A 25,113-nucleotide genomic window follows, 5' to 3' on the forward strand; every position below is an offset into this window, starting at 1 on the left:
TGTCAAAACGCACATCATGTTTATTTTCTTTATTTTCTTAGACAAAGGTTTCTTTATGAGTGTACGCAAATAAAAGAAGACATTTAACAGTTTTGAATGATGTATAACACTTGTCTGTATGACAAGTATGAAAATCTGTATGAAATCGACCGAGTTATTTGATTCTCTTTCGCACTGATAAGAAAAAAAGCGAGGTGATTGCGCCGACGTGACCACCGACCCCAGGTTTTTTTTTTTTTTTTGATATACCAGGGTTCTTTGATTCTTACCCAAATCAAACACACTCAAACAAGCCACTCAATGTATTTATGATTACCAGGAAAGTACAAGCAAAAGTTCAGGGTTAGAACTAAACTCTGCAGGACAGCGGCCCTCCTGGAGGAGGATTGAAATATAGCATTGGCAATGTCAAACTGAGTGATCATGGTTCTGCCTTGCTCCAGGTGCAGGAGCAGTTCCTGGTGGTGCTGGGATTGTGCCAGGAGCCGGAGGGGTCTACCCTGCAACAGGAGGTAAAAGTCTGTCTGTACAATATATCCAGAGGATCATAAAATAAGTGAAGTACAGGGCCTTGTGGATGTAGTTGTCGTCAGTAACAGCCCTTTCCCAAATGACATTCTCAATCTTTGCAGTCTGCCTCCAAGTTCACATTTTTATCGGTCCTAGAACAACTTTCCTGTCAAATAGACATTGTCCTAATCCTAATCCTATTCCTAACCTCACCAGAAAAAAGGTGTCCTACATGGCAAAATCATGTTCTCCTTTCAGTGACATACTGCCTCATTAATGTTGCTGTTTGTAGTAGTGCGCTGCAGAACCCAGTGTAGGTTCAGCTAAAAGATGCTTTGACGGCACAAAGCAGGGATCTAGGTAGCACACTTTTGAATGACAGAATGACAAATGGGACACTCTACGGAATATACTAGTCCATTTAATTTGGGACATGGCCAATTTTGTCCATAATGTCCATATCTATAACATTTTTCACATATCTTCCATTACAATGATCATAGAGTCTCAACTCATTAATTTCTGCTTTCTTTACAAGGTCTGACACCCGCTCAAGCCAAAGCAGCTAAATACGGTAAGACAGATTTGAATGATTCAGTCTTAGACCAGATATCCACAGCGTCTTATAATGTATACTTCTCTGATCTCCTAGGTTTGGGTGGGGCAGGTGGAGCTGGTGCTGTGCCTGGTTTTGGGGGACTGTACCCTGGAGCAGGAGGTGAGTGGGAACAAACAATCAAAACTAATTAGCTTTTTGAGGCACTCAATAAAGTTCAATCAAGCCACTCAAAAGTTACTGGATGGATTTTAGAGTCTCACGGGCATTTTTTTAAAGTGGTTCACTGCTTATTTTATTTAAATATTTTACAAACATTAAGACATTTAAAAAAAAAATTATCTCAAACAACTTGTGTCTTTTTTCGTAGGTGCAGGTGTTGCGGGGGGAGCTGGAGCAATTCCCGGAACAGCACCAGGGGCTGGAGGTGAGTTTTACATCACGCTAATATTGCATCTGATGAAACCTAAAATTCATGTCGTGCGGTAATTTTTTTGCTAATAATTAAAAAATTAAGGTAAACTATATTAATAATTGTAGAAATTACTTTACCAATTCATTTTCTTTTAATGTATCCAAGTGGAGTGAAGCCTCCTAAATATAGTAAGAGAAGTATAATAAACAACTATAGTTCCCTTTCAGTCGGTCACATTCGACGTTACGTCGACGTCATCGACATATTGGGATCCCGCCAGGGAGTCTATCATCTGCGAGTGTTAACAGAACGAGCCAATGGACATTGGCGTGTGATATTTGCATCTCGCGCTCCACCCCACAGCGTGTGTATAAATAGGAAGAGGATGTTCGTACCATTTGCTTTCCGCTTCGGAACCGAACAGTTCTGTATGTCTCTGAAGAGTGTTGGTTTGCAACGAGCGAGTATGTTGAGCTCTTCTGAAAGAAGCCTCTCACCTGGTGTCGGTGTGACAGTGCGAGACAGCGGTGGTCGCAAGCCTCTAGCGCTCTCAACTGCTGTTTTAACAGCATTTTCTTTTCTATGATTGTTGGTTGGTTAGATGGCGTTCATAGTGAGTGCTTCACTGTGTGGGCTACACCATCCCCTGCCAGTGTTTGCCGCAGCCATTTCTCCTGTGTGCTTCAGTACATTAGAGAGCTATTTCCTGAAAGAGTAACACGGGTGTGACTTGGTCTTTTTTCAAGATGTCATATCACCTGTGTGTTTCTGGGTGCGGTCGTTCTCTGGCGCAGACTGACGGTCTCGAAAACTGCATCACGTGTCTGGGCATTCAGCACGCTGAAGCAGCGTTTGTGGATGACTCATGTTCCCATTACGGGAATATGACCATTGCAGTGTTACGGTCGAGACTCCTATACATCAAACAAGGTGGGGTCCCCTTACCTATGCCTCGAGCTAGTGCTTCTTTTGGCCAACCCCAAAAGAGGGCTACTTCGACAAATAGCCAGGGTGACTTGAGGATCACAATGAGGGCTTCCCCGCCCAGTACCCAATCCCTGTGGGCCCCTCACTTCTCTCAAACACCGCAAGCCTCCTTCTGAGAAAGTTGCGTTGCCCGAGCCTGATCTAGAGTTGATGGTTATGCTTGCCTGGGCCACCAAGAGGGTTGGGCTCGAGTGGAATTCTCCACCGTGTCCCGAACCTTAGAGGTTGGATGATTGGTATCTCTAGTCCATTTAATTTGGGACATGGCCAGTTATGTCCATAATGTCCATATCTATAACATTTTTCACATATCTTCCATTACAATGATCATAGAGTCTCAACTCATTTATTTCTGCTTTCTTTACAAGGTCTGACACCCGCTCAAGCCAAAGCAGCTAAATACGGTAAGACAGATTTGAATGATTCAGTCTTAGACCAGATATCCACAGCGTCCTATAATGTATACTTCTCTGATCTCCTAGGTTTGGGTGGGGCAGGTGGAGCTGGTGCTGTGCCTGGTTTTGGGGGACTGTACCCTGGAGCAGGAGGTGAGTGGGAACAAACAATCAAAACTAATTAGCTTTTTGAGGCACTCAATAAAGTTCAATCAAGCCACTCAAAAGTTACTGGATGGATTTTAGAGTCTCAGGGGCATTTTTTTAAAGTGGTTCACTGCTTATTTTATTAAAATATTTTACAAACATTAAGACATTTAAAAAAAAAATAATCTCAAACAACTTGTGTCTTTTTTCGTAGGTGCAGGTGTTGCGGGGGGAGCTGGAGCAATTCCCGGAACAGCACCAGGGGCTGGAGGTGAGTTTTACATCACGCTAATATTGCATCTGATGAAACCTAAAATTCATGTCGTGCGGTAATTTTTTTGCTAATAATTAAAAAATTAAGGTAAACTATATTAATAATTGTAGAAATTACTTTACCAATTCATTTTCTTTTAATGTATCCAAGTGGAGTGAAGCCTCCTAAATATAGTAAGAGAAGTATAACAAACAACTATAGTTCCTTTTCAGTCGGTCACATTCGACGTTACGTCGACGTCATCGACATATTGGGATCCCGCCAGGGAGTCTATCATCTGCGAGTGTTAACAGAACGAGCCAATGGACATTGGCGTGCGATATTTGCATCTCGCGCTCCACCCCACAGCGTGTGTATAAATAGGAAGAGGATGTACGTACCATTTGCTTTCCGCTTCGGAGCCGAACAGTTCTGTATGTCTCTGAAGAGTGTTGGTTTGCAACGAGCGAGTATGTTGAGCTCTTCTGAAAGAAGCCTCTCACCTGGTGTCGGTGTGACAGTGCGAGACAGCGGTGGTCGCAAGCCTCTAGCGCTCTCAACTGCTGTTTTAACAGCATTTTCTTTTCTATGATTGTTGGTTGGTTAGATGGCATTCATAGTCAGTGCTTCACTGTGTGGGCTACACCATCCCCTGCCAGTGTTTGCCGCAGCCATTTCTCCTGTGTGCTTCGGTACATTAGAGAGCTATTTCCTGAAAGAGTAACACGGGTGTGACTGCGTCTTTCCAAGATGTCATATCACCTGTGTGTTTCTGGGTGCGGTCGTTCCCTGGCGCAGACTGACGGTCTCGAAAACTGCATCACGTGTCTGGGCATTCAGCACGCTGAAGCAGCGTTTGTGGATGACTCATGTTCCCATTACGGGAATATGACCATTGCAGTGTTACGGTCGAGACTACTATACATCAAACAAGGTGGGGTCCCCTTACCTATGCCTCGAGCTAGTGCTTCTTTTGGCCAACCCCAAAAGAGGGCTACTTCGACAAATAGCCAGGGTGACTTGAGGATCACAATGAGGGCTTCCCCGCCCAGTACCCAATCCCTGTGGGCCCCTCAATTCTCTCAAACACCGCAAGCCTCCTTCTGAGAAAGTTGCGTTGCCCGAGCCTGATCTAGAGTTGATGGTTATGCTTGCCTGGGCCACCAAGAGGGTTGGGCTCGAGTGGAATTCTCCACCGTGTCCCGAACCTTAGAGGTTGGACGATTGGTATCTCTAGTCCATTTAATTTGGGACATGGCCAGTTATGTCCATAATGTTCATATGTATAACATTTTTCACATATGTTCCATTACAATGATCATAGAAACTCAATACATTTATTTCTGCTTTCTTTACAAGGTCTGACACCCGCTCAAGCCAAAGCAGCTAAATACGGTAAGATAGATTTGAATGATTCAGTCTAAGACCAGATATCCACAGCATCTTATAATGTATACTTCTCTGATCTCCTAGGTTTGGGTGGGGCAGGTGGAGCTGGTGCTTTGCCTGGTTTTGGGGGACTGTACCCTGGAGCAGGAGGTGAGTGGGAACAAACAATCAAAACTTACTAGCTTTTTGAGGCACTTGGTAAACTAAATATCCATGAGCACAACTGTATATTCTTCCTTCTCGTCAAATCTCAGATGTCAGTTATTGGCTTCAATATTAGCTGCTTTTAGCTGCATTAGTTTTTCTCCTTTTATCAGTTCAATTAAAATGTATGCCACAGTTAGTTTGGCCACTACCTTGGATTTTGATTAAAAAAATAAAATAAAATAAAAACTGCTCCTGCAAATAACAAGGACAGACTAGCTGCCCAAGATCAAAAGTTACTGGATGGATTTTAGAGTCTCAGGGGCATTTTTTTTAAAGTGGTTCACTGCTTATTTCGTTAAAATAGTTTACAAATATTAAGACATTTTAAAAGAGATGATCTCAAACAACTTGTCTTTTTTCGTAGGTGCAGGTGGTGTACCAGTTGGTGGAGTAGCGGGGGGAGCTGGAGCAATTCCTGGAACAGCACCAGGGGCTGGAGGTGAGTTTTACATCACGCTAATATTGCATCTGATGAAACCTAAAATTCATGTTGTGAGGTAAAAATGCTGCAAATAATAAAGTGTTAATCTAAAAAAATATATACAGTGCAATGCATAAGTGAATACACCCATGCTAAAGTTGACTAAAAAGAGGAATAAAAAATCATATTTTGGAAATTGAACTTAATGCCTTAATTTAAAAAAACAGGAAAAATCCAACCTTTAAGGACACCAATTTTCTTTGTGAATGAATAATGTATCGTAAATAAATAAATGTTCTTCCCTAAAATACATGGTGCATAAGTAAGTACACCCCTATGTTAAATTCCCATAGAGGCAGGCAGATTTTTAAGTATTTCAAAAAAAAAAAAAAAATTAGGATACTATGCATCCTGATAAAGTTCCCTTGGCCTTTGGAATTAAAATAGCCCCACATCATCACATAGCCTTCACCATACCTAGAGATTGGCATGGGGTACTTTCCATAAGATCATCTCTCAATGCAAATCAAACTAGCTTTTAGGCTAACTGAAATAAAACCATGCCAATCTCTAGGTATGGTGAAGGCTATGTGATGATGTGGGGCTATTTTAATTCCAAAGGCCAAGGGAACTTTATCAGGATGCATAGTATCCTAAAAAAAAAAAAAAATAAATACTTAAAAATAAAAATCTGCCTGCCTCTATGGGAATTTAACATAGGGGTGTACTCACTTATGCACCATGTATTTTAAGGAAGAACATTTATTTATTTACGATACATTATTCATTCACAAAGAAAATTGGTGTCCTTAAAGGTTGGATTTTTCCTAATTTTTTAAATTAAGGCATTAAGTTCAATTTCCAAAATATGATTTTTTATTCCTCTTTTTAGTCAACTTTAGCATGGGTGTATTCACTTATGCATAGCACTGTATATACAGTATGAAGGTAAACTATGTTAATAATTGTAGAAATTACTTTACCAATTCCTTTTATTTTAGTGTATCCAGGTGGAGTGAAGCCTCCTAAATATGGTAAGAAAAGTATGAATTACAATTTATAGGTGCATGACTTAATTCAGAGATTGTATGTACAGTACAGGCTTTAGTTGACTGGGGAGCAAGGATAACAGCAAGAACTTGGCGCAATGGGCTGCTAGTGATCTTCCATCTTGCTAGTACCTAGATCTTGCCAGTGTTCTATGAAGAACCTTGAAGTGTCATGTAAATACCCTGGTACACCAAGATAGTAATCATTAAGTCCCATGGTATGTTTTACTGTACATCAGAGTATCATGGTTTGCCATGATATATTTCAGAGAGTATGATAAACAGAGTATAATTTTCAAAAAATAAAGTCCAAAAATTAATCTGTTCACATCACAACACTTGGGATAATTGGTGCTAAACAGTAAAAAGTGCTATGCTGAATTAGCACTTTCACAGCCTTTTTACCAGACATTATGTGTGCTATAATAAAAACTTCAGAAATAAAATTACACTGATTGGCCCATGACTTCTCTGTAGGAGGAGCAGGAGGGGCTGGTGTTTTCCCAGGCTATGGTTCTGTTGCTGGGATCGGAGGACTTCCTGGAGCTGGGGTTGGAGGTGCAGTATATGTTGATTTGTCTCAATTTCTCACAACTGTTGTTTGTTATTTAAGCTCATTTTGTTTCTCGATGTAGCTTATTTTTGGTTAATATTTTGTAACTGTGATCAATATTTTCAGGGCTAGGAGCTGGCGTCAAACCTCCTAAATATGGTATGGGTTTGACTCTTTTCTTAGACACTGTCTAGAGTGCATTGGCAATGCTCTGTAAGATAAATAGTTTGCACTTTTTATTGTGCCATATATTTTTGCTGGAATGTTGTTTGTAATAGACAATTATTATAATATGAATTATATTTAAATTACTACCCTGTACATACATACAGTACTGTCAGTAGAGTATTGCTTGGTCAAAAATTATGCTGTTGTGGCCTTAGGAGTACCTGGAGGAACAGGTTTCGGAGTCCCCGGAGGAGTACCAGGAGGAGTCCCTGGAGGAGTACCAGGAGGAGTACCAGGAGGAGTACCAATAACTGGAGCTGGAGGTATCACTGCTTTATTCTGGAAAGCATGATGGAAAAACTGAATTAGCTGACATGTTAGACATAATCATTTTTTGAGATTTTGGATGAAAGTGCATGGGCTTCAGTATTGAATCTGTATTAAATTGAATTGTAATGCTCATCTGTTTATATTTGTGTGTTTAAGGATACCCTGCTGGTGCCAAAGCTCTTAAATATGGTACTTATATTAGCTGAGTATTTATATATAAACCAGAGATTAGGAACATTGAATTGTCTGCTCTAAATCAGAATTCTTCATCTAGGTTTGGGTGGTGGTTTACCAGGAGGGACTGGATTTGTGCCTGGGCTCCAGAGACCAGGTAATTGTAGGCCATATTAATATAACAGTTGTTTACATTGTAAGTAAACAAGGATATTAAAATAAATGACAAATGACATTACTGAGTTTGAATTGAGGTGAACAACGAAGTTTTAATTTAGAGAGATTATATGATTTCTTCAGTAATTTTACTTGTTCTGGTTTACATTGTATTCAAGCTTGAAATTTGTTCTAGCCATATACATTTTTTTTTCTTCTTTAATATCTAAAGAGTCTGTTGCAACATCAAATAAATAACTTGTTAAATTCGGATCTTTAGGCTTTGAAAGCATAAATCCATTTTTTTTTGTACTGTAACCATGTTCCTTGAAACAGATTGGATTAGGATGTTTGAAGATTTAGCTCATGTTCCATTAATTGGAAACATGACTGAGCATGTTTGTCTCATTAATACTACATGGCTTCCCTCAAATTAAGCTCGCTGCTGTGAAAGTATTTGGATGTTGTGTGGGTTATGGGACTGGAGCTGGGGCCAGACCCTTAAGTAAGGTAAGAACAGCCCCTGGATATTATACTCAGGTTTAGCAAATTGTGATCCTTTTTGTGGCAGTGTCTCCTGCCAAGGACGCTTGAGGTGATAGGCTGGAGTGACTTGCTGGGGGGGAGGGATGAAGTCGCTGCCGTCCACCTGGCAAGTCACTCCATCTCATCGAGTGTCCATGGAGGCAGACTCGGATGGAACCCGTGAATGTTCAACATAACTTTAATCACAAATAAATATAAACAAAACGAAAGGGAAGTGGCAGTCCCTCACAGATGGCTGCCACATAAACTAAAACAAAACAACACATAAAGTCCAGGCTGGGTCCTCTCTCACCTTCCAATGTCGTCCCTCCTCCTTTTATCCTTCCGGAGCTCATTCGTGTGACTCGAGACCGGTCACCACCACTGGCATCACTCCGCTTCCACGGCTCTCGGCCCCACCCTGCTTGTCACACTGTTAAAAGCTCATACTTCCAAACAATACAGGTGCACAAAGCAGGACTATTTGTTTAGTTCTGTGGCACGTTTGTGACTTGTAATGAGCAAATAGAATATGAATTACATTAAGTGAAAATGAAGTAAACTAAAGCGGTGTTGGCAAATTCCGGTTCCGCTGTAGACGACTGAGGGGCTGTTTACACCTGGCCACTTCATGCGTTTTCTCTCAGATCGGATAGCTATCCGATCGTGAAAAGACCAGGTGTAAATGCCCTCCGAAACGCATTCGAGACGGATTTGAATCCGATCGCTCAAACCACTTCAGGAGGTGGTCTGGGCCGCATTCCAGACGAAACTGGACAAGTGTAAATGCATCTGGTTGTTGAAACCACATATGTAAATTGTACTCCTCCCAAAAATGCTAAAATATAAACGTGTGAGAGCGTGTTATAGGCTATATGTAATGTTATAGCCAGATATGACGACGCTACTGGAACACGCGCGTCACCGCAGATGAGAAGCTGAGCATCTATTCATTAAGCCAACGTGCAAACTATCGCAAATCAAAGTGAAACTAAGTCGCAGACGCTTAACACACAATCATCATCATTAAAAGTAGAGAAATGAAATGATCTTACCAGGGCTGTTGACGCTCTCTCTTATTGCGGTCTTTGATTTAGAAATTTTTAGCTGATGATCAATAAAATGCAGCTCATATCTGTTGCTTTCGTGACGGGCACTCCATTTAATCTGCATATAGCGCGGGAATTGAAGATCGGATTTAAATCCGTTTCGCAAAAACACATTAATGTGACCAGGTGTAAATGGAATCGTTTTGATAAATCAGATTGCTATCCGATCTGAGAAAACGCATTAAGTGGCCAGGTGTAACCTCAATTTTTAGTTTGCCAGTTACAGACTGTTACAACCACGACAGCATGACCTTCCTTCAGTCTAATGGCATTTGTGCTGTCATTAGGTTTGGGCGGAGCTGGAGGAGTCCTAGGTGGAGTTGGAACAGGAACTGGATATCCCATAGGAGGTGAAATTATTACATTTTCAAATATTCAACCAATAAAGTACACTACAACTTTCATCCCTGTGAGACAACAACATGATGTGCCGCAATACATGTCGAGTTCTAAACTAGTAATTAAGCATCATAGCCTTAAACTTGATGTAAGCCAGGGTTTCTCAAACTCGGTCCTGGAGAGCCACTGTCCTGCACAGTTTAGCTCCAACCCTAAGCTCCAACGAGTTTGAGAAACCCTGATGTAAGCAGAGACTGACACCTTCGGAGTGAGACAAAAGAGGTGTAACATGCAGTCTGACTCTTGGGTTCACTGAAAACCAAACGTGACAATCTGCAATCTGTATTGTTTACAGTGGATTTATTGAGCAAGCAGTAAGGCCACTTAAAAGAGCATTCTTCAGTCTAGAGATGACAAGAGTTTGGACAAGGAGTTCAGACAGAAAGGGTCTGATCTTATTATATCGTTAATGAGCCTAGATCAGGGATGCCCAACCCTACTCCTGCCGATCGACTGTCCTGCACAGTTTATCTCCAACCCTAATCAAACACACCTGAAGCAACCAATTAACGTCTTCAGGATCACTTGAAAATTAAAGGCAGGTGTGTTTGATTAGGGTTGGAGATGAACTGTGCAGGACAGTCAATCGGCAGGAGCCGGGTTGGGCACCCCTGGCCTAGATCAATGATGATGCTGTGTTGAATTAGACAGGCCAGAATGACAAGGATCTCAGTCTTCACTAGGCTGAGTTGGAGGTGGTTTTGTTGCATCCAGGCTTAGGCAAGTTAAGATGCAGTCTTCCCTGAATGTCTGCCTAAAGAATTGTTGTCTAGCAGGATATTCTACTAGAGGAAAATGATAAATAATTGTTGAAGATGGGGAGAATAAGGTCAAGGCGCAGGCGGTAGGAGAGATATTTAGAAGCCTCTGTGACAGGAGAGAAAAGAGCCACAGTTGCATTTGTGTGGTATACTAGGCGAGTTGCATTTGTGTGGTATACTAGGCGAGTTGCATTTGTGTGGTATACTAGGCGAGTTGCATTTGTGTGGTATACTAGGCGAGTTGCATTTGTGTGGTATACTAGGTGGTTATGAATTTGTTATGCTGAGAATTGATTGCTAATGACTATAACCTTATCTGAGAAATACTACAAAGGTAAAGTCATCAACCATTATGCTACAAAATAATGAAATATTTTCTCAATTGTGCAGCAATGTAAACATTGATTTAATATTTTCTCAGGATATGGAACCGGGGTAAAACCACCTAAATACGGTAAATGGTTTTAATTTTTAAAAACAAACAGGAATTTCAACACATTAGATCAGGGGTCTCCAAACCCGTTCCTGTAGGGCCACTGTCGTGCAGAGTTTAGCTCCAACCCCAATTGAACACACCTGAACCAGCAAATCAGTGTCTACCTAGGCCCAGTAAGACACAGGCTGAATCCGAAATTGCCCCCCATATCCTCAAATAGGGCGTTATTAGAGGGGACAGCCATTTGTAGTGGTGTCCGAAACCACAGTGGACATTATTGAGTGCACTTATTCAATCCCACATTGCACTGCAATAACGAGTGTACAACCGATGTACTGTACGCTCAGCGGCTGTCCGAATTCGCTCACTCCTTTTCATTTACTCCTTCGAGTGAACGGTATTAGGGGACTAACATAGGAAATAGTGAATGAGGATTTAGGGGGCGATTTTGGATTAAGCCTGTGTCTGGGCCTAGTAAGCAGTGGCGGAACTAGAGTTTTATACATGGGGTGGCCAGGGGGTGGCAACTGCTACTTTCGGGGGTACACAGTGCACACACACACACACAGTGGAAAAGCTTATGGAAGGAATTGGGTCACTCTGTTTGTGTCTATAAGTGTTGAACATCCAAAATATTTGCAGAAAACAAAGCACCAAGGAGATAAGATACCGTAGCATGTGTCTGTTATGTACTGCTGCGTTTATTTATAAAAAAAACTCACATTTAAAACCCTGTTTTTTTAATTGTACTTGAAAAATGTAAACAATTGTATTGCCCATCAATATAAAATCTTATCCTAGGAAGATTTGATACAACATAATTCTTTCTTTATAATAATTTATAATTATTCTTTCTAAATATAATTTTTTTTTGTTCATTTTTGGGTGAACTATCCTTTTAATCTGGCAAAATCATCTCAACTTAAATTCCTGAATTGGGTATGTGATTGACTGCCTGTGTCTGGTAGATGCTCTGAGCTGTTGCTGGTCCTGAAGTCTGACCACACTGACTCTGACTAGCCAGTGGTGATGCAAGGGCTGGGGTCTGTTTGCACCTTATCTGCCTGTTAGTCATTTAAGCCAAAATGGGGGTCAACCTTCAACAAATTTGAACAGAAGCAAGAGATTGGGTTTGGGACTGGGTCTGTGGGACTGTTTCTGGGGGACGAGTCTGAGGGAAGAACAGGAGACAATGGTAAGGAGAATGCAAAGGACAAAAGGTAAAATAAAAAGTGAATGCCCAGAAACAGTTTTCGAAACTTTCCCCTAATGGGATTCTTCTAGACTTTTTTTCCTTACTCAGGACATATTGAGGATACAAAATTATTTGAGTTTGCTTCTGTTGCAATTTGTTCAACCTTTTTTCATAAAATGACTGGACTATGTTTGTGCTCATTTAAAAAGTACTCTGATATCTCTCCCTTTCTTTTCATGTTTAATTGACCCTGTTCAAAAATATGACAAACTTAAAATATGATTCCAATCATATTTATATTCTAATCATCATCCAATTACCAACATTTTTATCTTAACTCTTTCTCGCAGTAGCCTATAAAAAAAATATGGTGTTTTTGGTCATTTTCACAATTTCATGGCACCCCAGAATATTTTGTTGTATGAATATCTGAACATACCAAAAGAATGAACAATTTTTTTTTTATTCTAGCTTTGTGATAACTTTGAGCATAAAAAGCAACATGAGCAAAAAGCTGAGAAAATCGCATATTTTTTCAAAGACTACATCTAGATCAGATTCATAATGATGATCAAAACACAGTAGATCGAGTCCATCAACACCCTACACCCATAAAGCTTCATAGTCCTATAGTGATCGCATTATGATATCACTTGTTTCTGCTCTTCTTTGCCTTCTTTGATCTCCTATCCTCACATTAGCTAGAACATTTGTATACTGTAACGGCAAGGTACTGCATATGCGTGTATAAGGCCTAATGTAGGCTATTCGGAGCAAACCACCCTGATGCTAAACCTTAAAAACTTACTTCAAATATGATGTTTTCTTATTCGGTGAAGTTCGGTATCTTGCAACCATCTCTCGTCCTCTGCTCGTCCATTTGAAAACTGCGCGCGCACCGCGCTGCCGGCGAACGTAATTTATTTATTTTTTTAAATCAGCATCAGCAACTGCCAGTAGCAAATAAAATTTTGGGGTGGCACCCGGGGTGGCCAATCGCATGTCAGGGGTGTCCAGTGCCACCCCGGACCCCCCTCTGGCTCCGCCACTGCTAGTAAGACACTGATTTGCTGGTTCAGGTGTGTTTAATTGGGGTTGGAGCTAAACTCTGCATGACAGTGGCCCTCCAGGACCGAGTTTGGAGACCCCTGCTTTAGATAATCTCTAGACCAGGGGTACCCAATCCTGTTCCTGGAGGGTTAGCTTCCCGCAGAATGTGGTCCCAACCCTGCTCCAACTCACCTGCTGGTTGTTTCTAGTAATCCACCTTAATTAGCTAGTTCAGGTGTTTGATACTGAAATCAATGTTTAATAAAGTCAGCATGAAAAGAAAATTCTCTGTTTGTTAAATGCATGCTATAGATATTATTGTGAATGGTTTGTTGGCTTATATGTTTTATTTTTTGAAAATACCTTTTTAATCAAAATGTAATAACTCAAAACCGGTCCCGAGGACCCACTGCTCTGCATATTTTGTATGTCTTCCTGATTTAACACACTTGGTTCAGATCATCAGCTCATTAGGTGAACTGTGTGTGTCAGATAAAAGATGTGACAAAATGTGCAGAGCTGTGGGTCCCCAGGACCAGGATTGAAAACCACTGTCATAACTGGATCTTCCAGTGAAAACGTTTCTCTGGTGACGTATGCAGGACTTTTGGTTCTCTTAAAACTCGCTCACGCTAATCTTCCTTCAGTTTTATGTGCCATGCCAACATCCAATCAACAATGATGTATAAAAAGCAAGTTCCCATCCCATCCTACAGTTTTTTTTCTCTTTTGATAATATGTTACACTCAGATATACATCACAATTTGGAGGAAAAGATCTGTAGCTACTTCAGTTTCATCACGATTTTAATGACAAATTTAATGTGTAGGTGTTCCGGGTGGTGTACCTGGTGGAGTACCTGGCGGTGTACCTGGTGGTGTACCTGGTGGAGTACCTGGCGGTGTACCTGGAGGTCTCCATTCATTTTTTTTTTTTTTTTTTCTGACAGCTGCACCATTTAATCAAGACATTTATTGCTTAAAGATTACTGCTCACTTTTGCTTAAACTCTAAAAAGTCTTTAAAGGTTTAAATTAAACAGAATTCTCAGAATAATTAAGCAAGCATTATATAATCAAAAATCGTGATCTAAAAGATAAGTTCTATAAATTGAATTTTTGCCATTCCAGGGTACCCAGCAGGAGTTAAACCTCCAAAATACGGTGAGAGACATTAATATTGTGTACCTTTATCTTAATACATTTTAAATGTATCCTTAGTGATTTTTTTCTTTTTTCTTTTTGCTTAATAAATGTATACACAAAATTTGAAATTTGTTTAAAATCATTTCTAAGCTCGAGTCTTTCCTCTAGCCCTTCCCTACGGACATCAAGTCAAAAAAGTTAATAGCGTAAAGATTATATAGGCAAACTCCAGAACCACAGTGATATTTAACTAAAGTAAAAGTTGGCTACAGAGAAAAAGAGATGTTAGTACAAACTAGTTGGCACTGATTAGAATGGTGACATGGTTTGCCTGCAGGAGTTGTGGGGGGTGCAGGAACGGTACCTGGTGCAGGAGCACCACTGCCTGGGACAGGATTGACACCAGGAGGTAAAGATTCAATTGACCCATGAACAGGTCACTGTCAATGTGAGATAATAATCAGCAGGTTATCAATCATTGAGACTTATTTAATTTTTTGCAGGATATCCTAGTGGAGTCAAACCTCCTAAAACTGGTACGGTAGTTCATATACATTATAGCTTCACATACTGCTCCATCTAAACCTGTGTTCACCTGTCTTTTGTCATGCCCTTTAATAAGGAAATGGAACATAACATATAGCACCTGTTGGTTTCTTCCCAATGTGTGCTAGGTGCTGGGATCACTGGAACTGATATAGCAGCTCCTGGTGCAACACCTGGTGGTGACGTGGTGGTCGTACCGGGTGGCACTGGGGTGCCCATTGCACCAAGTGGAAAACCAGGTACGAAAAACAGCCTTACTCAGACAAATGCCATGAAGCACAAAGTATATCATGCTTGAGTTGCAGTAAAAATGAGTTCATTCCACAGCAAAGCTTCCGATCCAGACCCCCTCAGGGACTGATGTACCAGGTAAGTACAAAATGGCGACCTCTATGTACTCTCACTCAGTTACATTTTTTCATCTGTTGTCATTAAACTGTTGTCTGTTGTCAATCAGCCAGTGTAAATTATAGTACACTGATGTCAAAGATAATAGCATAAAGTATTTTATTGTGGCCAAGAACTGCCGACTAGGACAGGAAGAGACAGTTTGGCATTTGACCAGTCAGTTTTGTGTTTGTGTGTGTGAGAGAGAGATAGAGGAGAGCGACATTTGAGAGGCAGCTTGTCAGAGCTGAGACTCAGCATGAGAGTCTGAAAATGTGAGTTACTGGGGAGATTGTGAAGCACTAGAGAAGACTTACACAGGCAGATGGCTTCAGGACAACTAAACACCAAACAAAGAAACTAGAGCTGCGACCGAAATCGCATACTGTCTAGAACAGTGGTGCCCAATTGAGAATGAGGACATGCGTCACGGTAGCTTGCTGTCACGTGACGAATTGAGCCCACCCACCATTTTGGGAGGATACGCTATCGGTTGCTAGGGGCAACAGTGTAAGAGCGATACAGAGACCATGCGCGGAGTTTGCGGGGGGCAGGGGGAGCATTGCCCCCCCGTTGGCTGAAATGTAATTGCATTTTCTCAACAAAAAAAAAATATAATTGCATTGTTTAAAAAAAAAAGATATATTATACATATTTTAAATAACACAAAACAACTAAATGGTGGTAGGTAATACATCTGATTTCATATAGCCTACTGCTTTAGTAAAAAAAGATAGCATGTAATAGCGTTGTAGTTATCTCGGACTCGTTACACCAAAACTGTAAGTTTTATTTCTCTTCCAAATAACTGCTTAAGCTGGAGAAACTCAACACACTGCTTTCAATATGCTGTTCAATATGTTTCAAAAGTGGAGAGTATTGAGTGTTGAGTGACTGTTGATTTTTCCCGTGTCTCAAAATGTTTTAAATGTTTTATGAAGTACAACAAAATGCGAAATATATCTTGTTTTTTAATCACTCTCATTGCCACAATGTATTTCCGCCACAATTCCGTCAGAATTGCGTGATATAAAGTCAGAATTCGGACTTTTTTTCTCGCAATTGCAACTTTATATCATGCAATTCTGACTTTATAACACGCAATTGCGAGTTTATATCTCGCAATTCTGACATCGTTTCTCACAATTGTGAGATATAAAGTCCAATTCTAAGGGGAAAAAAGACAGACTTTTTTTTTTTTTTTTTTTTTTTACCTCAGAATAGTTTATATCTCACAATTCTGACTTTATAACACGCAATTAAGACTTAATTTCTCAGAATTGCTGCTTTATATCCCGCAATTGCGACTTTATATCTCACAATTGCTACTTTATTTCTCTGAATTGCCACTTTATTTCTCACAATTCTGACTGCAATTGTGAGAAAAATAGTCAGAATTTCGAGATAAAAAGTCGCTATTATTTATTTATTATTCAGTGGCAGAAACAAGCTTCCAACAATGTGTTTTGAAAAAAGGAAAGAAACACTTTAAAAATCTTTTCGTTTTGGTTAAAGACAATATTTTAACAGTGCAAAAGTGGTCCACATTTTATTGATCCTAACTGTGTCCGAACGAAGATGCGATGCGAAGTCAAGTGGCTGTTTATGCAAAGTTCTACGGCCTGTTTACAAATATGATTGTATTGTTGTAGCCTACTGTTTTTTTTATCGGGTTAACAATTTATGTGTTTATTTAGCATGTTTGTTTTGTCCATATGTGCTAGTGCTGAGTTCCCCAATTGATAGGCCATGCAGGTCCCAGCTGCTACAATGATTTTTTTTTTTTTTTTTTTTTGCCCCCCCTGGCTCGAATGTCAAACTCCGCCTATGACAGAGACGGATACAAATTGTAACGGATATACGGATAGAAATTACGAGAAAATTAAGAAGAAATGGACAAGAATGTGGCAAAAGAAAAGGGTCCTTACAGGGAGAAACTTACTACCAATGACAAACAGAAGTATTTAGAGAAGCTGGCTGATATTAAAAACGTCGACTCATACGAGCTGCCTGCAGCTGAATGGAACAGAGACCTAGACTCTTTACCACCTTGCACTTATATGGAAATAGCTAATTAAATAGGTTTTTGGGATCAGCTATAACGAAAAAACTGTAACAAATGGTTCCTACGGTTTCCACGACAATCGTGTGAGACACTGGAGCAGTTTTTTTACACAGCAGTGTTTTCCAGGCATTCTAAAATAGTGCGACAACTCTAATACCAATACAAACAATGAACGGTGCTGCCACGGGTATCCTCCCAAAATGGCGGAAAGGGGAGGAGACGCGGTCTCTGGGGGCGGGGCGCTGTGTCTTGACGACATCTCCTCATTCTCAATAGGTCGATTGCGATCTACCAGTCGATCGCAAAGACAATGCTGGTAGATCGCACATAATTTTAAAATATGCTTTTGTTAAATTTGAATAAAAATAAATATAGCATTGTCCTTCCTTCTTTTAGTTTCTGTATAACTTGCACTTGACGAATAAATTTTTACCAGGCGCGATTTTTGTTTATTCGGTTATCATGACAACTAGCCTGCTTCTGCTTTCCAGCTCAAGAGCTTCGGAGAACAGAGCGCGAAATTGTGAAGCTAAAACAGTATTCGGAATCGGTAGCGTACACAAATGCCATTCATTCATTCATAAATTCCAACCATTTGAAAATAAACTGTTTGAAAATGATCAAAACACCGGTCCACCATGACTGATGACAATGTGGAGGCCTGTTTGAGACTAGCTATCAGCAGCTTCTGCCCAGATTATATAACAGTTAAAACTGTCTGATTCCAGTCAGTGCAAGTCATCAGAATAAGGCAAAATGTTGTAGGTATTTTGAGTTTAGTGTTAAAATCGAATATCAACAATGAACATTTATTATTATTTTTCTCCTTAATTACAAGATTAGGGGAGAGTGGGGTGAGTTGTGCCAGTTTTTACTCAAAGTGACTTTAAAGTGAGGCCATGGCAGTAATGCCTTCAACTTAAGGATGTACATATATTTCAGGATGTGGTGCATCCCTGAGAACAATAACTTTGGATCTGAAATAAATTGTTTCAGAAATATAGCTCTTGGGAAAAAAGTGGTCTCATGGCACAACTTGCCCCTGGTGCGGGGGAAGTTGTGCCTTTGGGGGAATACATTGGGGGTAAATTGTGCCAGTGATTTCTGAAGTAAAACAGAACATTTTAATGTTATGAACCATAATGCTATATGAAAGCAAGACAAATTTAATACAAAATTACTCATTTAATGTTTATTTAGATATTGTCACCCTGGAATACCATAGCATGTGTTTTTCCTACTATGGTCAATTGCATAGGGATTTTGTATTGAACATAACTCTGGATCACAGTGTCATAGAGACAAGGGGGCGGGCTCATTTTACTCAGACGACCAATCAGTCTCTCAGGATCATTGTGAAGCTATCAAGCTACGCCCTAGCAACCATTTAGAGCACCATAGCAACACAATATATGATATTTGTGAATCATTTCAGGCAAAAAGGCTTTGGCAATAGATGCCTGTTGACAGAACGCTGTCTGTCAATTATGTAACATATAAGAATAAAGTGACTAGGCTAATTTCTAAACATCCTATTGTGACCTAGGCCACTTAAAAACTGAATAAAACTTCTCTTTATTAACATAGTGCAAACTCAAAACTGAAATCAGTGTTAGCTAAATTAAACAAATAGCAGGCAGGCCTAAGTCAAACACTGATGAGGCATGCCCATCTCCTCACTTCTCAAGATTATCCCCTGTGAGTATGTAGGTCTAGGTGGTCTGGATCTGGCACAACTTAACCCAGGCCCTTTGGCACAAATCACCCCAGACCCACAAGTTTGAAAAACTAGCATGATCCAGCAGTTAAGAGCTAACATCATGCTAACTGTATAGACTCATTGTGTAGACTACTAAAGCACTAAAACATGTGTGAAATGTTTTCAAACTTGTCTATAATTGTTCAGACACTACAATCAAAAAACCTTAATCATAGAAATTTTACTTTGAAAGGGAAAAAAACAGTTTTTTGCACTAAAATATGCTTAACTCTCATGCCATGTGTCTCTCTTCTTTGGAGGACGAGTAAAAGTGATTGCTTTTCAAAATGATGTGGTCATATGACCAATTTCTTCTACGGTTTTCCAGAAACAAGGGTGGAACTACTTCCCCCCCTGGCACAAATCACCCCACTCTCCCCTACATGCAGTACTACTACTGTAGTAGCAACAAGCATTTGAAGTGTTTTTTTTTTGTTTTTTTTATGTGTTTTTTAGTTGGTAGTTGGTAGATCTCATTGTGTTGATCATTTTAAAAGTAGATCATCAAGCAAAAAAGTGTGGCCACCCCTGGTCTAGAAGGTACAACATTTGGTTTGAAATGAACTTCGTGACTGCTAAAAAAGTTCTATATAGTATATGGGAATGAATAGTATAATATATAATATACTATTATGAATGAAATTCAGATGTACTATATCTGCCTTGTTGACATGTGACATTTGGTGTCAGTTGCATCGCTTCACTGCCAATTACAAATCCTCTCCTGTGGACTAATAGGATAATGAAGTGTCCAGTATATGCACACTTTTCGCCTACAGTTTTATGAATACTATGCATTTAGACATACAGTACTACTCGGCACACACACTGTTCTTCATTGTAGGAGACAGATGCTGAATTTAGAACCTATAGTACACATACTACTTTTACCATATCTTTGTATGGTAGATTCTGAATTCACTAAAATACACACAGCTGACCGAGACACGGGTAAAGACAATAACACTAACTACAAGTTGTGGGAACAAGACATGAGGGCGCAATGAGGACCTTTAGAGGCTGAAAAAAGCAACACAACAAAACCAAGTACTGACACAGCTAGCTCTGAATATGCCACAATAATGGGAAAAAATCAAGTAGTATCTCATTCAAGTAATGGTGCAGCGGTTTTCTGCAAATTGTTGTACAGACAAATAGTAATTGATTTGGCGTCAGAATTGTAGTCCTTTAAAAATATGTATAAATCATTTCATGGACATAATCTTAAATGAAATAAAGTACACACATTTCTCAATAACATCCCCTTCACGTGGCAGTATGTGCCTCTAAGGGTATGTTTACACGACAACAATATGCTTAAATCGGAGAAGCTTTTCCTTACAGTTTTCTACATACAGACGAAAACGATCCCCATTTACACGGATCAGCGAAAAAGACAACAAACGTTTTGCATTTGCGTTTTGGGAGAATCTCAACTTTTTGATAATTTAGGACAGAAATATATCACTATTACAAAGTATTCACACTTCTAGAAATAACATTATAAAACAATATATTAATATTGTTGACTAGATCAGGCCAGTTGCATAAACTGTTAAGACTAGTCTTACAAGTTAGTCATCCAATTTTATTCTTTAAAACTGTTAATAACTTTTTAAAGTCAGTAATATAAAAACGTAGATTGGTCTAATTTGACACCGAACAGTAAGACTGATTACCCCTAACTAACTTCTACTTGATCATACTAGTTCTTAAGACACAGTCTTAACATAATGGCTATGTTAATGCAACTGGCCCAGGGTCAGTCTAAGTCTAAGACAGTGGGCCTCCCTTTTGACACAACTTACTTACCCAATGGCGCTTACCCAAACTTACCCAATTCATATGTGGAAATAAATCAGATATAAATCAGTGCCAATGCGACTAGATATAACACCATAACATGTTGTCTAGGTTTTGTTACTTCTGTTATTTTTGTACGAGTAGAGATAGTGAGACAGTATTTCCACAAACAATGGTGACTATTACTGTATCTGTATAAACATCTGTCAGCTTGCTGGTATTTTCCTTTTCCCCCTATCTATCAAACTGAGCCCTACAAATAACGATAACCATAATAATTGATAGCTGGTTTCTTTCATCTCCTCCACAACTGCACCCTGTTACGGCCTATAAGCTAGTCACCTCTATGCTGCCTGTCTTTAGACTGCAAGAGTTGAAGGTGGAACATGTTGTTTCTTGGCAGGACCGACAGCTATTGTAGCCACTGGCAAGGCCCCTGAGCTCAGTAAGATCTACTGTATTGCATGAGCAAATGTCTTGTCTAAATGTAGCGGAACTCCATTACCGTTTAGCTCTGGCTTTAATTCTCTTTCGCCTTCCATCTAACCTCGCTGCTATCTGCGCTTGAGTTTGCAGGTCTGCGTTTTCTCAGATGTGTTACTCACAATCTGTACCTGTAGCCGGATATGGTCCAGTGATGTTTTGTGTCTTCAAAACACAACATGCACACTAAGTATTAAGAAAGAACACGATCAGTTCCGAGCAGGGACCAAAATTAACTCTCATCAAGCAGCAAATGCGAGCAAAAATTGGCTTCTGCAGTTGAAGAGTGACTTTATTAGGAACTGCAGCATTATATGGTTTAAATCTAATTCAAATCGGAGACTAAACTATCTGTCATGAATGACGCCAGTGGGAAAATAACCATTGTGCATTTTTCTGGGATCAGTTTTCTTTTTCTCCAGAACTGGTGACACTTGTGACACACAATCATATCTGAGATAAGACTGCATCATCTTGAATATGACACTGCAAGTGACACAAATATATAAGGAAAATCAGCTAAATGTCACATTGTCATTCTGACTATTTTAATGCAAAATGCAGTTTCATTAAGACATTTTCTAAGTCATTCTTCTCAATTCACCCTCCATTGGCAGGTGAGGCAAAATGTTAATTTTGGACCCTGGTTCAAAGTCTTCTGTGCACTAAATTAAACTTCAGAAACGTGTTTGATATTGAGACTCATTCAGAATCTGTTTGTTCAACTCTTGATGGGTCATTCTCAGGATGCTGTGCCATTTGACAGTGTGCTTTTTAATCACATATTATAATAGAAGATAATAATAACCTGTGACATTTCTCTTTTAAAACACTTTTTGTACCAACCCTGTTACTACCAAAATAGTGTGTGGTTAAAAGTCAGTGTGGTCAGAAGTGGTTAATAATGGCCTGAGCTGACAACTATATTTGCACCACACCTTTATATTTGCATTCTGTGCTTTGTGATAAAAACAACTTTTGTTTCTTTCTTTCTGATCACTATGGAAGCTTGTTTCCGCCACAAAATAATAATAAAAAAAAGATAATTGCGACTTTTTATCTCACAATTGCGAGTTTACATCTCGCAATTCTGACTTTATTTCTCAGAATTGCGAGATATAAAGTCAGAATTGCGTGATATAAAGTCGCAATTGCGAGAAAAAAAGTCAGAATCCTGACTTTATAAGACGCAATTGCGACTTTATATCTCGCAATTCTGACTTTATATCTCAGAATTCTGACTTTATATCACGCAATTCTGACATTATATCTCAGAATTCTGACTTTATATCACGCAATTCTGACTTTATATCTCGCAATTCTGAGAAATAAAGTCAGAATTGCGAGATGTAAACTCGCAATTGTGAGATAAAAAGTCGCAATTATCTTTTATTTTTTTTATTTTGTGGCGGAAACAAGCTTCCATAGATCACTATGGAAGCTTGTTTCTATGGAAGCTTGTTTCCGCCACAAAAAAAAAAAAAAAAAGATAATTGCGACTTTTTATCTCACAATTGCGAGTTTACATCTCGCAATTCTGACTTTATTTCTCAGAATTGCGAGATATAAAGTCAGAATTGCGTGTTTTAAAGTCGCAATTGCGTGTTATAAAGTCAGAATTCTGAGATATAAAGTCAGAATTGCGTGAAATAAAGTCACAATTGCGTGTTATAAAGTCAGAATTCTGACTTTTTTTCTCGCAATTGCGACTTTATATCACGCAATTCTGACTTTATATCTCAGAATTCTGACTTTATATCTCAGAATTCTGACTTTATATCACGCAATTTGGAGATATAAAGTCAGAATTGCATGATATAAAGTCGCAATTGCGTGTTATAAAGTCAGAATTGTGAGATATAAACTATTCTGAGGTAAAAAAAAAAAAAGTCCGTCTTTTTTTCCCCCTTAGAATTGGACTTTATATCTCACAATTCTGAGAAAAGATGTCAGAATTGCGAGATATAAACTCGCAATTATGTGTTATAAAGTCAGAATTGCGTGATATAAAGTCAGAATTCTGAGATATAAAGTCAGAATTGCGTGATATAAAGTCGCAATTGCGAGAAAAAAAGTCAGAATTCTGACTTTATAAGACGCAATTGCGACTTTATATCTCGCAATTGCGACTTTATATCTCGCAATTCTGACTTTATATCTCAGAATTCTGACTTTATATCACGCAATTTGGAGATATAAAGTCAGAATTGCATGATATAAAGTCGCAATTGCGTGTTATAAAGTCAGAATTGTGAGATATAAACTATTCTGAGGTAAAAAAAAAAAAAAAAGTCCGTCTTTTTTTTCCCCTTAGAATTGGACTTTATATCTCACAATTCTGACTTTATATCTCGCAATTCTGACTTTATATCTCAGAATTCTGACTTTATTTCACGCAATTCTGACTTTATATCTCGCAATTCTGAGAAATAAAGTCAGAATTGCGAGATGTAAACTCGCAATTGTGAGATAAAAAGTCGCAATTATCTTTTAAAATGTTTTATTCAGTGGTGGAAACAAGCTTCCATATCATTTGAAACATTGCAGCATAACAGTCTTGAACAAAAAGTGCAGGGACAAAGACTGTATTTTCTCAGAAAATACATTTTATAAACACACAGACAGTGATATTTTTCATTTGAATAAAAGCAAAATGTAGGTGGAATTTGTTTTGTTTCAATTTAAAACCCAATACAATTTTGTGGTTATGAATGGGCTTATGTCTATTAAAACTTTAGCATCTGCAATGTTATTTTTCCTGTTAATGATATCATTCAGTCATGGCCATTCAAAATGCACTGTTTCCTGAGAATGATATTCATTGTTATAATGTTGCTTGTGTTTCTGTCTGGACTCATATGACTGTATATATAAGCTTTATAATCATGGTCTGTTGTGTTACTCAGGTGGTGCGCAAAGAGTGCCTGGTGGTGCTGGTGAGTACATGCAGTTTCCTCAATCTACAGCGTTAGACACTGCAGGCGTGGCTTGCCCAGAATTATATGTCCTGGGATTCAGATACATTAGTCACCCTGAGCCGTGATAGCAGTTGGGATGGCGTCCTTTAAAATAATGTATCATTCCCTATCAAACCCCAGACAGATCTTGATGGTTGCCAAGTTTTCTTAGAATCACCCAATGAAAAATATTCAGGAATTGAAGACAAAATTCACAGCCCAAAGTTGTATAAGTCTCTACAGTCAAGGAAAATACAAAATGTTCAGAAAACATAATCCACAGGACAATTATGTCAGGTTTTCTGGAAGAAAGTTAGACATATGTGAAATATGGAAGGCACAAAACACACTGGCAAAGAAACTGAGCAAAGGGAGGAGAATATAAAGTGGAGGGATCAAGAGAAAAGTGAGAGAGAATGAGTGGCTATGGAGCGGGACGAAAACAAAAATAAAGAAGAGATCAAGGAGTCCTGACAAATACATGTATTTCTTTTTTTATTACGTGCATTTCTTGGATGTATCACTAGAGGGCAGTGTAAAATCACTTGTGACCTGAAATATCACTGTCCTCATAATATCTGTGTGATTTCAAGAAGAAGAAAAACCCTGATGAGTGTGATGAGGATGAGGTTTTTAAACCTGAGAGATCAAACAGTTAATGCCCAACCCAAGACCAAACAATTGTCAGGGTTTTTTTTTTTTTTTTTTGGACACGCACCATGGTAATTCCTCTGTACTATAGTCTAGTACAGTACCATGATATTACCATCTGATATTACGTATA

General features: G+C 39.2%; 1 protein-coding gene across 7 annotated transcripts in view; it reads left to right on the forward strand.

Moving 5' to 3' along the window:
- Nucleotides 1-25,113, forward strand: part of elna (elastin a) — an 87,043-nt gene that overhangs the window by 50,176 nt on the left and 11,754 nt on the right. For 3 of the 7 annotated variants that reach the window (XM_081370683.1, XM_081370689.1, XM_081370684.1), the window contains 26 exons: nucleotides 444-512; nucleotides 1,049-1,084; nucleotides 1,163-1,228; nucleotides 1,437-1,493; nucleotides 2,837-2,872; nucleotides 2,951-3,016; nucleotides 3,225-3,281; nucleotides 4,623-4,658; nucleotides 4,737-4,802; nucleotides 5,224-5,298; nucleotides 6,282-6,314; nucleotides 6,807-6,887; nucleotides 7,009-7,041; nucleotides 7,266-7,373; nucleotides 7,537-7,569; nucleotides 7,655-7,711; nucleotides 9,632-9,694; nucleotides 10,926-10,958; nucleotides 14,015-14,098; nucleotides 14,315-14,347; nucleotides 14,667-14,738; nucleotides 14,833-14,865; nucleotides 15,004-15,114; nucleotides 15,203-15,244; nucleotides 21,293-21,334; nucleotides 24,279-24,308. In XM_081370683.1, the coding sequence (XP_081226809.1) occupies nucleotides 444-512; nucleotides 1,049-1,084; nucleotides 1,163-1,228; nucleotides 1,437-1,493; nucleotides 2,837-2,872; nucleotides 2,951-3,016; nucleotides 3,225-3,281; nucleotides 4,623-4,658; nucleotides 4,737-4,802; nucleotides 5,224-5,298; nucleotides 6,282-6,314; nucleotides 6,807-6,887; nucleotides 7,009-7,041; nucleotides 7,266-7,373; nucleotides 7,537-7,569; nucleotides 7,655-7,711; nucleotides 9,632-9,694; nucleotides 10,926-10,958; nucleotides 14,015-14,098; nucleotides 14,315-14,347; nucleotides 14,667-14,738; nucleotides 14,833-14,865; nucleotides 15,004-15,114; nucleotides 15,203-15,244; nucleotides 21,293-21,334; nucleotides 24,279-24,308 (1,452 nt within the window). The remainder of the gene's footprint in view (nucleotides 1-443; nucleotides 513-1,048; nucleotides 1,085-1,162; nucleotides 1,229-1,436; nucleotides 1,494-2,836; nucleotides 2,873-2,950; nucleotides 3,017-3,224; nucleotides 3,282-4,622; nucleotides 4,659-4,736; nucleotides 4,803-5,223; nucleotides 5,299-6,281; nucleotides 6,315-6,806; nucleotides 6,888-7,008; nucleotides 7,042-7,265; nucleotides 7,374-7,536; nucleotides 7,570-7,654; nucleotides 7,712-9,631; nucleotides 9,695-10,925; nucleotides 10,959-14,014; nucleotides 14,099-14,314; nucleotides 14,348-14,666; nucleotides 14,739-14,832; nucleotides 14,866-15,003; nucleotides 15,115-15,202; nucleotides 15,245-21,292; nucleotides 21,335-24,278; nucleotides 24,309-25,113) is intronic. The other 4 variants (XM_081370685.1, XM_081370687.1, XM_081370686.1 and 1 more) reach the window with 4 other exon arrangements.

This window comes from Scardinius erythrophthalmus, assembly GCF_964197995.2.
Source record: "Scardinius erythrophthalmus genome assembly, chromosome: 7".
NCBI lineage: Eukaryota > Metazoa > Chordata > Actinopteri > Cypriniformes > Leuciscidae > Scardinius > Scardinius erythrophthalmus.